The 18,347-nt window shown below is 34.3% G+C and overlaps 2 protein-coding genes across 3 annotated transcripts in view; one reads left to right on the forward strand and one right to left on the reverse strand.

Annotated features, from left to right (window-relative positions):
• The first annotated feature begins 300 nt into the window (after positions 1-300).
• LOC131435328 (32 kDa beta-galactoside-binding lectin-like) lies at positions 301-4,155 on the forward strand. The gene is made up of 3 exons (XM_058603088.1): positions 301-447; positions 523-605; positions 3,644-4,155. Exons 1-3 carry the CDS (start codon positions 421-423, stop codon positions 3,963-3,965), a joined length of 432 nt encoding a protein of 143 aa, XP_058459071.1. The 5' UTR covers positions 301-420; the 3' UTR covers positions 3,966-4,155.
• A 17-nt stretch (positions 4,156-4,172) lies between these two features.
• The window catches only part of LOC131435327 (beta-1,4-N-acetylgalactosaminyltransferase bre-4), a 31,389-nt gene continuing 17,214 nt past the window's right edge, over positions 4,173-18,347 (reverse strand). For both annotated transcript variants that reach the window (XM_058603086.1, XM_058603087.1), the window contains exon 7: positions 4,173-6,069. In XM_058603086.1, coding sequence (XP_058459069.1) covers positions 6,061-6,069 — 9 coding nt within the window. In that variant the 3' untranslated portion in view covers positions 4,173-6,060. The remainder of the gene's footprint in view (positions 6,070-18,347) is intronic.

Genomic DNA, 18,347 nt, shown 5'->3' on the forward strand with positions numbered 1-18,347 from the left:
AAATCGTCAATTCCGAACATATTTGTTTGATTCCTGATGTGGCAGTTGCTGTTTCATTTTCTGGATATACTTTACCAGCACAAGAGTTATTCTTACAAATTAAATTCTTTTAATAAAAATCAATTTCAAGATTTTCTGAAATATATATTTTACACGTTAGTTTTACCCTCGACATGTTGCAGTACTCCCTAGTGGCAGGCTGTGTAAAATTCTTATCAGAAAGCTGGTATAGCAGTTACGATGGGATGTTATCGCCAATAAAATATTTTTATCAATCCCGATATACTTTTCGCAAATTGATACACCAAATATAAAACCAAGTCTATTTCACTTTGTGTTGAAGCTGAACTCGAATTCAGTGTCGGTTGATCCGTTCGAGTGTTAGGACTAGGTTTGAATAAACGAATTTATCATCGAAAAATGGCTCAGTTACCGGTGTACAATCCTGTAGGTGAAAAATTATACTGTTAAATGTTGTGATGGAATTTTGAAAAGTGATTGAATTGACTTCTTTTTTTGCAGCCATCGCCGTTTCTTGGATTTTTACCAGCCGGTCTAGGATTGTATCGTAAAGTGATTATACGCGGAAAAATGAAGGAAGACCAGTAAGTTTTCTTTGCTTTTTCATATCCTAATGCACCTTCTTGCAACACGCTGTATAGGGCTGAATAAAAAGTAACTTAATATTTTTAATGTGGAATGTACGACAATGTACAAATGAAATTGCTGTGAGTACCATTTTTGGTTACCATTTCCGGTGCTTCAAGAAATGGAATCCGAGGAGAGAACTTGTTTGACCAGCAAATAACAAGATCTGCCAGCTTAGGGAATTTAATGATTAGTTTCAAGGTATTCGCTTCTATGAAAATCATTACTGGTTAAACACGATACTGAAATTTTTTGATGTCCTGTCACTCACAATCCAGTAAGTTCGAAACCGAAATCGAGAATGTATAAAAATCAATAGCAGGTTATAGGACATAAGACGTTTCGTTTGAATCTTAGTTTGTGAAAATCGGTTCAATCGTCATACACACATTGACATCGCCGAACTGATGCAAATGATATATGATTTTATATTATACGCTCTTGTTCTAAATAACAATGTATTGATTTTCCAATCAAATGTGGTAAGAAAAGGAACGCTTGAAATATCAATAAGGGGTGATACATTTAATAATTTTGTAATCTCTCGCACAGTTATAAGACGATTCGATTCGATTTGATTTGTATAAATGTACAGGTAGCGAGATGAACCGTTTCTAATTGTGTTGGTAATTTTTTCATGATATTAACTATGAAACCCTTGATCGATTCATCTAAATATCAGATCAGAATATGGTTCGGAATTTTGTTGTAAAGTTACTTTATGGTATCATTTCTTTTACACGTTTCGTTTTTGACTGATCAGTGCGTTAGCAGATTATGTTGTACTACTAATACCACCTCGAGGATCAACATAATCCACTAGGTAGGCGTAAAGTTATTGCTATTTGCAACACACTTATTTTCACACCGAAGGCTAATGTCTTATGGTGTAGTCAAAATCGGTTCGTTTGATCTTCAACTAATATGACCTATGAATTGGATCTATTTTGATCCAAATTTAGAAAAGATTTACCGGTTTTGCATCGATTGTCGTAAAAGGTTAATAGTTTTAAACATTTATCATCCAGTAATTTCAGAACTGTAAGTTGAGACCGGATAAAATTCAGGAGTTTTGTATGAAACCGTGAGACCTTTCATTTGAATCTAAGTTTGTGGAAATCGGTTCGGACATCTCTGAGAAAATGAACTGGATTTCGTTTTGGAGCATTTGATCACAATTTCCGGCACCGGAGTCTGGGGACTGATATATCCGACGTGAGTTTCTGCGATCATCAATTGACGAAATCTTTGAACTAGAAGAATCTACTATTTTAGAGAATCTAGTTCATCTTTACATTTTCTTTTATAGAAACGAACACTTGAATTAACCGTTTTCTTCACTAATAACTAATTTCGGATTTGGAAGTCGGATCTAGATGAATTTAAAAAGCTTTCTGTGGGACCTAAGTTTGTAAAATGGTGACATAGATGAAAAAGTAAAAACTGAGTAAAAAACTTCTTCTTATGTCCTACGGAGGTATTCTATGGAAAAACGATTTTTAAAATTGCTTAATTTGATAAACATGCTATCAAAGAACATAATTGCAAAGTTCCATATTTCGAATACCTTCGAGAATATAGTACTTTAAATTCACTCACCCCATGCCATTCCATTGTAACTCTCGAACTTCGTAGCTAGTTTTCTGGAATCCGCCCGTTCACACAATTAAAAAACTACTAAACGAACTAACACTAATGGGTTTTTAATTTGTAAGATGCTGAACAGAGAAATGCGTGAAGCTCTGATATGTATGAAAATATAAATTGTTATAACATTTTTCGAAATAAAGAAAACAACAAAGCACCTAGTATTTCTCGTATATATGTTCATATGCAGGTAAATATTAAGCATTCATATAGTGCCCAAAGTCCACGCGCTTGGGATAACAAAGAAACAACAAAAATATATTTTATTTTGCAGTGAAGAATAGCTACTTTAAGGTCTATTCAAACATTTCCGATCCGATTCAGTGCCGGAACAGTTGGTGTATAACGTGTAGAAGAATATTGGCGTCAGTGCACGACGCCATGCCGGTGCTGAATCGAATCGAATCGGAAAGATTTGAATAGGCCTTTAAGGCGATTGTAGAATAATACATCCAATTCCATGCGAAAGTAAATGACCTGGGATGGTTTAAAATGAGTCACATAAGGAGTGTCTTTAAGGGGAAAAATACTTCGACCTTCTGCCATAAGTTTCGACAAATAGTGATAACATTTGATAATAGTGATAACAAATATTTTGACTTCGTCTGATTATACTGTTCTTCTATGTTTGAGAAGAAGAGGGAAATGTTCAATAGCTACACATGAAGTTATCCTGAAACCAGATTTTCATCTTAATGCACAATTTTGGAGTTTATTATATAATATTATGCATGAAGGTTTCATGGGATTTAGTGAGAGAAGTGGCACCCGTTTCCGTCTACCAATGATTTTTGAAGATACAATATTCCCATCCCTATTCTGTACGTCGATCGATTCGAAATATTCCGATCGAATTTGCAATTTCCATTCTGCATTCGGTTCGAGTTGGGTATGAACTCGAATATCATTCGTTCGAGTTGCTAAATTTTCGAACAATACTCGTTCGACTTGCGTACGTATTACTTCTGTTCGGTTTAGAATCGTTCTAATTTGTTTATACAAGTGTGTCGGTTTCGTTCACTAAGAAATTCATAATACAAATAATATAGAACGTGTAAGTAGTATTGACAGCTTTGATGGTTAGTGTTCGGAATTTCAAGTGTTTCCGAACGAGAGTCGATCGAATCATACAAGTCGAACGGAATAAAGAATGCAAAATTCTAACTCTAACGAAAGTGTAGATTCGTTCGTATCACAAATCCGTCGGATTGCAGAATCGTAGTGTCCATCTCGACTAGACTACTATTTGAATCAGTGTGTTTACAGTAAATGGACATATATTTCTACTAAAAAATATTTATTATTCTTTAAAAACTGATTGATCTTAAAACTTAAACTTTCTCAACAGGTTCAACATTAATTTCCAGTCCGGGCCGAACGTGGATCCCCGGGATGACTGTCCGCTGCACATCAGCATTCGACCTCGTGATAAGTTGATCGTCCGTAATACTTATCAATTCCGAAGCTGGGGCATCGAGGAACGGCACGGAGGATGTCCGATACAGAAGAAGGGTTACTTCGACGTACAGGTCACGGTGAAACCGGACGCATATAGCATTGCCATCAATGGGTGCCAGTATGCCGACTTTGCTCACCGGCAACCGTACGCATCGGTTCGGTTCATTCATATCAGCGAAGGTGCACAGATAGACGCCATGATAACCGAGTAGCAGGGTAGTGATAAAAACATGCGGAACACTTGATAAAGCCGATGATTGAACAGTGTCGAGTTATGGGAGGGGACTTTTTGCTATTTGTTTTATCGATAGCAAATGTTATAGTGCTTACGAAATAAGCATATTTAATCATTGTTGTTTTTTAAACCAGTATTAATAAATTGGGTTGTGTCATCGTAATCAATATTTACCAGAGCTAACCTCGATTACAAAACTGATTTTTATTGAATTCGTTTCCTTGAATGATCATTACAAATGTTAAAGTCTCTTCTCTATGCTACAAGAAATCAAATTTTACCGAGATTTTCGCTTGCCCTCATCCGAGACGAGTGGTTCAGATCAAACTTTGCTTATCTAGTAGAAATAATGTTTACGGTATTTTGGAATTGCAAATGATCTTTTTTGCTTATTATCAATTTCCCTTACTTGATATGGCACTTTTTCATTAGTATTTTAGTTTTTCGCCATTCTGATAAATTAAATCATCCGGAAGAGGTTACTCAGTAGAAAGCGGCGCTAAAATATGCAATAAGTTGAAATAAACGACAAATGAAATCTAGTAAAATAAGGCGGCATATTCTGTATGTTTCTTAGTTACTGAAGCTAATATCCGTTGATATATGACGCATGAAAAACGTCGCTGAACCGGAGATGTTACTTTTATTTTTTTAATGCTAATATATACACTCCAGTGCTAACTTGATTTTGATGGTTGTCACGGTCAAGGTTTGGTGAGTTTATCGAAGGGAATTTGATTGATACAAAAAAAATAGTACATTTCAGTGTAACCAGTATTTGCTAGCTTGGGTCCAACTAACTAATGTCGTTTTCGTTTTTAAATTGCACTACACCGGTGTAGCGAAAGCTGCACTGAAACCGTTCGTTTTTGCCAATTGCACTACACCAGTGCTACACTTTTTCTGCACCGATACCACTGGTGTAGCACTCATCAAAAGTTTGGTGTAGCTCTGTGCAATGGAATCGTTTATTGTAGTCAATGGTTACTGTTTATGTTTTCGTCAGTTTTGTTCGTTTATGCATGCCTCAGTGTAGCACTGCACCGGTGTAGTGCAAATTAAAAACGAAAACGCCATAAATGAAGGCAAACTCAAGGTTTGAAATTTTCAACTACAGAGTAAAACCCATCTAAAACTACTTTTATTATTATTATTATTTTCATACCCTAATGAGAGTGTGCGTCAACTGATCTAGGATCACCTTTTAAACTTGAGACTTGGAATCAATAATAAATATTCTATATGCTATGGAAAATATCAATCACGTTTTGTTTAAGTTAAACTTTGAGTTTTTCTTTGCAGCAGCTCTGTAGTTTTGTATGTTTGTTTAATACTTTAAAGTTACTTAAATTTGAGTTGAGATTAAATTATTTGATTACGGTCTTATGGAATTTGATTATTTTTTGAGATATTTTTGTGTTGTTCGCTGTTTGCATACTACTGTCATAAAATCGTTATTCAAATCAAACGAGTAGCTTCTGTATTCAAGAGACTAGTGCGCAATTCTACGCTGTTGGTTTCTAAACCGCACTACGATCGCCTCCGAAATTTATTCAGTAGGACGGAAACGGAGTTCCCCATATTTAAAACATAAAATGTTTGCTTAAACTTTTATCTGTCCTGAACATACGATTTAAAAATGTTATTGAGTTTCAACTTTCTAGTTTTACAGAACTCTGCTTTGCTTGTATAAAGTCTGAAAAGTTACCACCGGAAGTAGAACTCTTGGAAAAAATCTATCTGGTAACGCTTTTTTTAACCATTTCATTCGCACAAATTAAGTATCACGATATTCGTAGCATTTACATGTATAAATTTTCGATAACAAAAGGTAACTTTAGCTTAATACGAAAGAAATCAACTGACGAGAGCACGAAAGATTGCCATTAGTAGCTTTGCTGGAGACTAAAATGCTGAATTTTTTAAATATTTTAACACGGTAATGTCCTTCACGGCTCCGAGGTAGCACCTACCTATTTCAGTACGTCCTTTATATGATCTCGAACCACGTACAACGCATCGGTCGTATTCGATACATTTCACCCGAACCAGTTCGGTAAGAACGATTGTCATCAGCTGCTCTGTAACGAAAGTAAGTAAAACGTAGTTCATGATGAGTTAAATTGTGGTTTCAGAAAACGTATAACATTTCATAACATCATAATATAATGCACAAAAGCTGCTCGGATTTATCTCTCAAACTATCTACTTAATTTAATATATTTTGCAATTCTGTTTTCGAAAACGTAATCTTCAACAGAACTATCATTCACGTACAACATCGTTTCAATCGAATACGAAATTTGGCATTCTGTAGCTCGATCGAGTTCGAGTTTTCCATACATGGTGGTTTAAGTTGAACTGCTGGGTTGCAAAGGCAGTGCAACTGCTAAAGCACTGGGTTGAGAACGAAACGCATGTATTTTTAGCAACTGAATTAAAACAGTACGGATCGTCGAAAAGACAGGGGTAACAAATTTTCTGTCTCTTACCATCTTGTTAAAACTTTCCAACTATTGCTTTGAATCTCTCGGAGTGAACTCGAAAACGTTGTTAACTGTTTGCTAGATGATCAACAAGAGAACGACCTAGTTTTATTCACTTATCCAACAAACCTTCTACCCAGAATGATAGATAAAGGGTGGGAGTGTCGTCACATCGTATTTTCATCACAGAAGTGTTCATATTTAAATGATGATAAAAATTTCTAAAACGTGAGATAATACCACTGACAAAATGAAATGTTTTGTGCCAAAATGTGCATCTAATAGAAAAGAAACAGCTTCTATCTCCGTTTCGTTTCACCGGGCCCCGATGCAAAATATTTAATGGAATATTTGGTTGCGTTTCAGTCATCTTCCTTCGTACACAAAAAGGCAAATTTTCATTTGCTCCAATCATTTTAGTGATGATTCTTTCGAACGGAACTCAGAACTGCAACTAGCAATGGACAAGCAAATTTTCGTCGTATTTTTTTAAAAGGAGGTATGTAACAGATCGGCTGAAAAGTTCGTATCGTTTCTATGTGAGGGCGCCACTAGAATTAAATCCATACCATTTTCAGTTAGTACCAACCTTCAAAAGATACGTGTATAAATTTGACAGCTGTCTGATTATTAGTTTGTGAGATATTGCATTTTGAGTGAAGCTACTTTTGTTATTGTGAAAAAAAAATGGAAAAAAGGAATTTCGAGTGTTGATGAAACACTACTTTTTGATGAAAAAAAGTGCCGCCGATACCAAAAAATCGTACTACAAAAATAGTATCGAAAAGTTGGAAGATCGCTATAATCGCTGTATCGCCTCTGATGGCAATTATGTTGAGTAATAAAAACGAATTTTGGCAAAAAAATGTGTGTTTCTATTAAACGATACGAACTTTTCAGCCGAACTGTTATATTATTCTGTTCTTTTTCACGGAACCCAGATAATGCTCACGTTTTCAGGTTCCTCCTACCATCCGAGTGCCGGAACTTGTTTCGATGAGCACTAAGTGTGCTGGAAAAAAAGAGAAATTATTCTTTGCAGATCTCTTGAATGCATCATATAAGGGTTGAAGCCATTGTGTTTTAGGGCGTTTCAGAGGGCTATTTCCACGCTTCGAATGTAATTTTCTCAGAAACGGTGACAAATATCAAAAAAATCCAACTGACAATCTCTTAGAAAATTAGTCTAGATTATTCTGTGAAAATTACAGAATGATTCATTGACATTAGCGGTCTAAAAAATCTGTTTTCTGAAGAAAAAATTGCATAGCTGAAAACGCCGTCTTTCAACTTGTTCATTGAATATCTCGCCTTCAAAAGCATGGATCAAGAATCTATCCTGACAATGTCTAGATAATTTAATTTAGATGCGATTAATGCTTAAAAACATATATGTTCGCCCCAAAAATTTGATCACACATATTCAGTGAAAGCGCCTGATCAATCAGAAAAGGAGAATAGGTACTATTCTCAGCATCCAACAAGCAGTATACAAGCCCAGCTTGCAATGCAACGTGCAGAAATATTCCAGCTTCAGAAACAACTGAAGGAACTGAATACGAGCTATGATCAGGAACAAAAAAATCATCAACTTTCTATGAAAGCAGTTCACCTGGAAGTACATGAAAAGAAGAAGGCGATCCTAGATCTTGAAATCAAGAACAAGAAATGAAAAAGGGAGAAATTTCAAGGCGAATCAGGCTGGAGCTGAGTAAAGTATTTACTGCGAATCAAATCGATTTGATGGGACGCAAACAAAAAGTTCACTGGTCGTCCGAAGAAGTCGCGCTATCGTTTACAAAAAGGTACACTCTTCTAGATGATTATTAAAAATTTTGTAGAAATTTACTATCTATTTTCAGATACATTTAATGTATGGAATCTTCTTAAAAAAGATTTGAAAACACCTCTACCGTGTATTCAAACGCTTCGTAAGTGGAGTAGTAGAATTCGCACGGACATCGGATTATTGGATGACGTTCTGAAACTGATGAAGATTGCTGCAGGAAAAATGAGCTCAGTGGAAAAAATAACAGTTTTATTATTTGATGAAATGTCCGTTGAAGAAACACGGAACGACCGATATTAGCTCTGCGCCTAATTCGTATTACTGTTTTTGAATTAGTTAATTTTAACAACAAAATTTCCAAAATAACTATGAAATTAGTTAAAATTGAGAATTTATTCTGCTGAAAAAAGCTCTTATTTTTAGAGAATGTGTTTAGTTGGCGAATATCCTGGACACAAACCAGCAAATATTTCAATCCAACACGAAATTCTCATTGACAACTAATTTTGTTATTAAAATCAGAAAATTTGTTACTATTTATCTATCACCATCATTACTGAAGGACAGCACAAAGAAAACAAAAATGTAATTGGTTTTATTAACAAGTTTATTAGCCAAAAACTCACAAGAAGTGTCAAAGCAAAACAATCAATTGAAAAGCTAAAAAGGACAGTCTTGTTGAAACTGCTTGCAAATTGTTTTGATGTTTTTTCGCATGTGTTACGATATATCCATATTTAAATGTCTAAACCGATATGTAAAAATGTCGTAAACTCTTAGTGGAAAGTGTATTTATTCAGAATTTGTGCGCACTTGAAGCGATTGTGCGTAATAATGTTTCTACGAGAAACAGTGAAGTGAATTTCGAATGTTGCACTCTAATTGTATATGTCAAATGGTGTTTTTGTATCTTTAAACCTTCTGAGCTACGCCGTCTGGTGTACTACATGTATTCGGTTTTTGTTTTCCGAGTGCTCATAGTTTTCAGTGAGATAGTCGATTTCGCGAAAAATGAAGAAAACAGTGATTTAGAAGAAAAAATTTCAAAAAGATATTTGTGTTTCGTTTATGTCTTTTTCTTCAATACAACATCGTATTTATACCTGCCGATATAGAAAAAGACAACCGCGACTGAATTTTTTTTCGGTAGTAGTGTGCCATTTAGGGGCTAGTAGTCATTACGGTGTTCGCGTTTTTTCGGTGACAGTGCGCTATATAGCTGCAAATTGCAGAAGCCAATTCAACCATTTATGTTGGTTGAAAACAACATTTTACTTCTCTAATTCAACTAAAAAATTAGTTGAATGGAAATTAAGTATGCCTTAGCTAAGAAATGACAGCACGTTTAATTTGTGAATTCAGCTAAAAAAATAGCCATTTCAACAAATATTTTATTATTATTATTATTAAGGGAATGAGAATTAAAAAATCTAAATTAGCAAAAGTAAGATTTTTTTAGTTGCCTCAAAAAATAACTAACTAAAATCAGAAAATCAAATAATTTTTTCGCCAAAATGCTGATTTCGGTCTTTCCGTTGATTCTAGAAACGATGGTATTGTAGGTCCATACAAAAACTTGCAAGTTATAATGGCCCGCGGTTTGTTTGCGAACTGGAAGCAACCAATATTCGATGCTTTTGATGCAAAAACGACTAGTTAAATACTGAATAATGTGATAATTGAGTTATATAAACAAGGATATACAGTCGTAGGATGTGTATCTGACTGCGGTGGACCAAATCAAGGCCTCTGGAGATAATGTGATATTGATATAATGAGAGATCATACACATACGTCGATCAAACATCCTATCAACGGTGAAGACATACATTCTTTTCCGGACGTTCCTCATTTACTCAAACTGATGCGAAATTGATTGTTAGATCGCGGTTTTGTTTATAATGGTAACTAAACAATGAATTTTTTAATCCCGAATCCATCCGTCTCGCATACATCAGATTATAATTCTCTGTTTAAAATGTCTATGCGCCATATTCATTGCGCCGGAACAGAGAGGCAGAATGTGAGACTCGCTGTCGATCTTCTTAGCCACACTACCGCCGTTAATGTTAGGCGACATTTCCCACAGCATGAAGATGCATCATTACTAGCAAACGTCATCGATCTTAAAGATTCGTGGTTTATTACAATGAGCTCGTATAGTTCAAATGAGTCCAAAATTTGTTTTGAGGAAGCTTTTCAAGAACAAGAAAAAATACTGAATAATATGGCATATTTTATATCTTCAATGAGAGTGTTAAAATGTTATAAACAAGCACAAAGATCTGTTCAGGTAGGACAAACTATTCGATTTATATGTAACTTTAATCATTTTATATTCAAGCAGGTTTTTCAAAAAACAGTGCTAATGTCGATCAACTCAAATATTTTTTTAGTGATATGAAATATCGGTATGGAATACGCTTCATCATGACCTACAAAGTGAATCAAGATTGTTTGGAAAATTTGTTTGGACAAATACGCCAAAATGGAGGACCAAATAATCATCCATCTCCATTGGACGCGTTAAACCGCTTAAGACTCATAATATTAGGAAGAGGCTTAAAATATCAACTTAGTAATAATCATAATTCCCAGGAAATACGTATTCAAAAAGATTTCGTTATTTGTCGAATTTTTAAAGAAGCTCGTATTTTTTCAGAAAATGGGGAATCAGATGATGTTGATATTTCAAGTTATATTCATAATTGCAACCGTAGCTTGTTCGTTCAAACATACCCATCCTCAGATTGGATCATTTACGTAACTCTTACGTAACTGATCTGTCCCACGGTTGGCTGACACAACCAACAGAAAACTGGCTAGAAGTAGCAAGAAATATGGATTCAGTATTTAACAATTTACACCACTCTCAAAATTACCTATTTCGGCAAAAGAAAAATGTTAGACAAGTTAGTACTAAAATTTGGCAAGCAAGTTTTCTTAATGTTAGTAACCAGGTCATCAAGCAGTTTACTAAAACTAAGATTAGCATTCGTGTGAAAAATTTGAAACGTAATATCAAAGAACAAAAGTTTCTTAAATCAAAAATGAATCAAAAGCAATCGGATAAACAAAGCGCAGTGCTTCGTAAAAATATAGACAAATTGAAACATTTTCGAACCTAATGGCAAAACAATTGAAAATAAATGTTTGATATAATACAAAACGATCGGTTTCAAATTTAAAAAATGAGCCGCATTTTTCAATTCCTCTTCGAAAACTTACTTCAATCCTTAAAATTATATGACGTCATATCATTTTGGCTCTTTTCTCGCCGTTCACTAACACAGCTAAAAATTCTTTATGCTCACACCCTTTGTCTATCATCCTGCTTTCTACCATCTATTTACAATGTTGACATTTGTATATAAGGAGGGTTCAATCTTCAATGACCATCTTTCTCAGGTCTACTATTTACACGGTAAATATTATCCGATAAATACTTCTGTTCATCACAATACCATACCCTTAAAGGGCAATTCGATTAGTCTACTAAACTTCTAAATAATTCTTGCTTAACATAATATCATTTCTGTTTAGAATGAAAACTGTTTTACTATAACTTCTCGACTGAATAATACAATTCAATTCATAAAGTTCTATCCTATCGCTTTGCGACTACGTTCAATTTTCTCGGCAATTCTAATTTGCCCCTGTGGGCCGAGATCAATGCAAAGCCGATCGCGATCTGACGAATCACTGTTATAATCAACCCGAAGTCTTTTAAAGTAGTCATGTACCTTGTATGTCTTCCCAGAATTGTCCTCGACGAATTTTACAGTTTTTTTTTACTGATGTTTTACCCGATAGAAACATTTTTGAATATGTCCTTTTTGTTTGCAAAAATTACAAACAAAATTTGCATATCTTCCTTGGCTAGATGACCTACGCCCTGACCGTGATCTACCTCTGTTTGCATAAGGTTTAAACTACAGACTCTCATAGTAACATACCGGCGAATACTTCTTTGGGAGCCAAACGAACCGTCAAATTCCTATGCTAGAGCATGGGAGTTTGACGGTTCGTTTGGCTCCCTAAGAGGTATTCGCCAGTCTGTTACCATGAGAGACTGTAGTTTAAACCTGTTCGCCCGGCCATTTCTACTTCTCGATCTACCCCGTGTCCAATTATCGCCAACTCTGTTTTCGAATCTATTATCTCGTCTTCCCAAACGATTTTTTATTGAATTTATACTTTCTTCCGTGTTTAAAAGTTGCGCTCTTGATGTAGCAAGTTCTCGATTTTTGATTAGTTTTTCTGCCGTACGAACACTCAAATCTTCTTCGTCTAAAAGACGTTGTTGTAATTTTTTCTCATAAACGCCGAAAATCAATTGATAGCCATATCACGAAATTCCCCAAAGCCGCACTGTTCAGCAAGAAGCTGAACAAATAATATTAGCGGAACAATAAGCACAGCTCCATTCGCGAAAAAAAAAACAATTTATCCTCGTCACCACTAAAATTTTCCAACTTATGCTAACGTTGTTTACTGTTTGCTAGACGATCAACAAGAGAGCGACCTAGTTTTATTCACTTATCCAACGAACCTTCTACCATCTATTTACAATGTTGACATGGAATTTTCGAAATCGAAACAAAATTTTTGATGCCAAAAGTCTTAGAATTGCATGAAACGTCGAGATTTAGTGTCATATCGAAAAAAAAATTTAACCGCTGGACAGCACCCTTTACCCATGTCTGATTTAGCTCAAATTTTGCATGAGGAATTTTTTAGAGGTTGAGCACTAGAGCTTTACGAAATTAGGTGATCCCAAAATATTGGCACCCTCATATATAAGAGCGGTAAAAATCAATGTGTTTGGCGGTTACGTCACTTATACCATCATATCTCCGGAACCAGAAGTCACAGCCATTTGATCTTCGAACTTGATCAATGGTTCGACAGTAGCTTTCAATTTTTTCAAGTTTGTTAAAATTGGCTCCGTTCGAAAGTCGGTTTTTCCAGCAATTTTAATAGCTTTCTATAGAGAAAGGCAATTAGTCCACTTAGTGGAATTTTCATAGATCTTGAAAAATCACCATAGGGTACATGAAATTTCCAAAATAGAAATTTTTTTTCAATTGAACCAGAAAGTCAACACTAAATCTCGACGTTTCATACAATTTTAAGATTTTTGGCATCAAAAAAAATTTACGATTTCGGAAATTTCATGTACTTCCCCCTATGGTGCTTTTTCAATGGACTGTAAGTGCTAGCTATAAGAAGACGGAAAATGTTCGGTTATATGACAAGCAGTGTTGTTTCACAAAGTTGTATACAGGTTTCTGTCAATGCACACTCGTTTCGTTGCTTTCATCCCGCATCCACTGTGAATAGCAGTGTGGCTATTTGAGCACAGCATAAAAATGTTCTATTTGTCCTTCTCATATCCAAAGCTGTAGCATTCAAACCATTTCCGATTTCCGATTGTGAATAAAAAAACGAACACCGTGAATTAAAAAAATTGGTAACAAAACTGAAATTGCGATTATGATTTAAATTGTGGGAACTGTTGGAATGAAATTGGAACATTTTTAAATTCTAAGTCATTTTTAAATTCTAAGTCAAAATTCATTATAGAATCTACAAAAAATATGTGATATGAAAAGACAATAGTAACTATTTTCATTTACTGTGAATCAAAAAATTTGCTAATTTCCACCCCTGATTCAAACATTACAACATCAAATTGAGTTATCTACTTGATCACACACAACTCGCACATGTAATTACTTTGAAAGCTCTGAAGACCGAACGTTTTACAGTGAACTCTTCTACCACACAGGGAACGTGAATTAGGAATCCGGCAATAAGGTTTCCCAGACCATTTGTTTTTTCGACTAATTGGGATTGAACGATTATCTCGCTTCTGACCACAGATAGAATAGAATCTCTTCAGTAAATTTAAGTTCTTGTGTAAACTTAAAATTGACGATCATTTGTTGCAGAGTTAGTCCTCAAAAATTATGAAAATTTAGTTAAACGGTTTCTTTAGAAAAGTGTATTAAAGTTCCAAGATCTATTAGATGATTGATAAACTACTTCTCATAGTATCTAGCGTTAGTGAGTATATGAAGTTCCAAGCATTTATAACTAGGAATGAGAATTGTTTCGAAGAGTGTCTTTGTCGAAGACTCTTCGACACAGTTTGTGGACTACTTAGGAATATAAACATTAAACATATATTTTCTTGATAGCTCCTCTAAGCCACTAAAGTATTATTAAGAATTAGCTCTAGGTTCTGAAATCTGAGACATTCAATGTTCGATGTTCTAACTTCGTAAACAATGAATTTTGCCATACTGTTGAATATAAAGTTATGCGTATTTTCAGAACGGGTTTGGCGAGTAGATTATTTTCGTTATCCAGGTTATCCAGGATTTCTGGATGCACTGAAAACAATGGTCTAAAAACTTTGGAATGAACTTCGCGACGTCGTATGACTACAAATATCGAAACATTTTTTTAAACTGAACGCAAAAATTGTTACAGGATCGAATACTTAAAGTATCTAGAAGGAAATCGATGACGTCAAATATATTTCTCATATCAAGTTCTGAAATAAGCTCCTTCTACGGCAGACGATCAGCGAAATGGGAATGCCAAAGCCACTATTCAGATTGACCTGCTTCAGACAAACGTGGTACCGATGATCGCCAATTTATCTAATTCCTCCCAGACGTGTGGTTTGCCACCAATATTCTCGTGGTTAAAAAGAAGGAGCATTATTTGCATAAAAGTTGGAAAAAGGTTGAAAAAATCATTTCCTCGCGATTATGGTTGCGGTTAACTGCAGGATGTCGAAGCATTTTTGTAAAAGGTAACATAGGATTGAAGTAATAATTCTTCCATTGAAACTTAACTTTGTATTTTGTGTTGCCATTTGAAATTTGCTCAATTTCAATGGATTCACTAAGTTGTTGATTTTAATATTTTCATTTTTTGAGTTTCACAAAACTTTTTCCTTTAAACAGCAAAATGATAACATAATGAGATATTAATTGAAAAGTTGATGAGTCGATATCATATTAGGATTTCAATCAGATGATCTGATTATGATTTCAATTTATTCTCATTTTGATATTAGACTTTACTCAGGAATGCAAACACAGAGCTGCGCTTTGCATTTCGCAAAATAAAGTCGTATAACAATTTTTCTTAACCGAGTTTGTCGGTTATGTCGCGATAGACATGTAAAATAACAACGTTATTGAGCTGTTATTCCAACATTGTTCATCTTACATACGTTTTTAACCTGCGAAGAATCGAAAAACTTTGTTCATTGGAACAAGATGATTTTGGCACTGTGACAAGTAGACGAACGAAACGCCTAAACTCTGGAACAAGCCTTCTTATCTATTTATATTTTTGTGTGCAAAACAAAAGAAAAACAATTTTATAATTTTCTTAACTGTTCTCTAAGCATTGTATTATTTTTCATTACATATATGCTTTCAACAATTGGCACGATGCGGCTCGTCAGTATGTACCATGAAAAGTGGAAACGCTAATTTTGACTGACTTATATCTTAGCCCCATTTTTCGACCGATTTAAAAAAAATTTACCATTAGGAAGATAAATTCATTCGGAATAAAATCAATTTAAAACTATGGAATACCGAATATTCTATTCAAAGTTATTATAAAAAGTTCCAATTAAAGTCTGTTGAAAAAAAGTGGGAACGCTTACTTTGGCTGGCCATATACCAGCTGTTAGAAGTCCGAATTTGTTTATCATTAGACAGATACGTCTATCACAACATAATTGGAACAGAAAATTTTTCAATCACACTTTGTTAATGAAAGTTATGGAACGTAAATAAATTATCCAAAACTTCTTTTTTTCGGCATATCTTTGAATTCAAAGCGACGACATATGCATTTTTATATATCAATAGATTGCATTTGACATATATGTTTCAGAAGAAATTCAAGAGTGAAATAGTTGATATATTTTATATTTTCAAAAATCTAAAAAAATCGATATTTTCACAGAAATTTTAGAATATTAGAAGTATTCGAAGAATGTTAAATACAGCTAAGCATTTTTGTACATCAATCGATTGGATTTGAAAACAAACTCATATTGAAAAAAGACGGCAAAGGATTTGAGATGGTACCTTTTAGGCGGCATTCCATTCCTGCGGTAGAATCTCTTCCTCTCAAATCTCAGATCTAGCCAGTTTCGGAGTTCAATCGAGTTCAATGAAATTTTCTCCCCATTTAAGCTAATACCAATAAATAATAAATTTACATAAAAGATCATAGATGTTTGTTTTACATTTTCCAATATATTAAATTCGAAAACTTGCACGAAAATGTTGATTTTTTGAGATTTTGATGTAAATATAAGATTTTACTCCTAAAATTTTACACGTTGCTAAGTTCATTGAGTTGGTAAGCAAAATTTTTTAGACGTGCACTTACGTCAAATCCACGTGCCTACAACTTCTTGAATTTTGAAAACTTCTGTGAAAATATCGATTTTTTTTAGATTTTTGGTAAATATAAAATATATCAACTATTTCACTCTTGAACTTTTAGCTGAAAGTAAATTTAGTCGGTTGGTACACGAACATTCTTGAATGCATGCTTAGCTAAGTCACAAAAACCTAAAACTAAACTGAAATATCTAATTTTTGGGTTATCTTTAGTAAATTTGAAACTATTTGTCTCGTACATTATAGCTTGTATCAAATCCAATCGATTGGTGCACAAACATGCTTAGCTTGGTTTAGCATTCTTCGAATACTTCTAATATACTAAAATTTCTGTGAAAATATCGAATTTTTTGAGACATTTTCAGTAAAGTTGAAATTGATTTCTTCTAAACCATATAGCTGATGTCAAATGCAACCTCTCGGTATATAAAAATGCATATGTCGTCGCTTTGAATTTAAAGATATTTTTGATCATAATTTTCATTACCAAAGTGTAATTGAAAAAATTTATGTTACATTTATGTTGTGATAGACGTATCTGATAAACGAATTTTAAAATCGGACTTCTAACAGCTGAGATCTGGCCAGCAAAAGTAAGCGTTCCCACTTTTTTCAACAGACTTTAGTTGGAACTTTTTATAATAACAGTGAATAGTAAATAAAATTTGGAGATCGGTCCAAAAATGGCTAAGATATAGTCAGTCAAAATTAGCGGTCCTGCTTTTTTACCCCTTTTGGTATTCGGAGTGTTAAGAAAACTTTAAATTTTATTCTTAATCATTTGAAGCGTATTATCCCAGGTAGCCAGTATTTCTTGTATGTGAGCCTTGAAATGATCTATTTCATGATTTAATACCGGATGCTATCAAAGTTTTCGCAATCAAAGATTTTTCTCGTCATTTTCAAAATGTCTAACGATTTGAGTTACCCATGATGTTTCGACAAATAGTGAAAATTTGTCAGTGCAATGCAGAGATACAAAGCAAGCCAAAGTATTGACCAAGCATACAGCAGATATTCCGGCTAAGAAAAAACGTGGTGATCGGCCAATCAACACCAAATGTGGCGTCCAAATCATTGACCATCAGACAATGAAAACTTTTATCAAAAACTTCTTCGAAAAGAATAAATTCCGTTTTTCCTTTGAATAATTGCAGTCTTTACTTATGCACTTAGTCATAAGTTATATGTTAAATTTAAAATAAAAGAATGCCGATAACCGTACACTCTCCCTTAGTTATTTAAACTTATTTGTAGATGGATTAATAACAACTTTGACTATATAAAAAAGCGGACTGTTCCAGGCAAAACATCCACTGAAGAAATGAAAGCTCTAAAATTTACCCCTGAAGCACAAACAAAAAACGAGTGATTTGATATGATTGGGACCACTGGGATATACCACTGTGCAGTGGTCGCATTATGATACTCGAAACGAAAGGTTTTAAGTACGAGCGCTTGTACGAAAAAGTCGATTCGATTTGATATAAATCCATCCTAGATTAACGACAAAGATCTTTAAAGACAACGTGATAGAAGTAACCATTGTCAATAGATTTTTGAAATTTCAGACAGGCTGCATGAAAGGTGATCGTCGTACTTATCACACTATGCCCGTTGCCCAAGGGAAAGTTATA

The sequence above is a fragment of the Malaya genurostris genome, chromosome 3 (assembly GCF_030247185.1).
Source record: "Malaya genurostris strain Urasoe2022 chromosome 3, Malgen_1.1, whole genome shotgun sequence".
Taxonomy (NCBI): Eukaryota; Metazoa; Arthropoda; class Insecta; order Diptera; family Culicidae; genus Malaya; species Malaya genurostris.

Excerpts from the sequence above, each read along its gene's own strand:
- LOC131435328 (XM_058603088.1), top strand. The coding sequence starts at position 421 with ATGGCTCAGTTACCGGTGTACAATCCT. Across the intron at positions 448-522 it reads AGTTACCGGTGTACAATCCT|CCATCGCCGTTTCTTGGATT; the intron begins GTAGGTGAAAAA and ends CTTTTTTTGCAG. Across the intron at positions 606-3,643 it reads GGAAAAATGAAGGAAGACCA|GTTCAACATTAATTTCCAGT; the intron begins GTAAGTTTTCTT and ends CTTTCTCAACAG.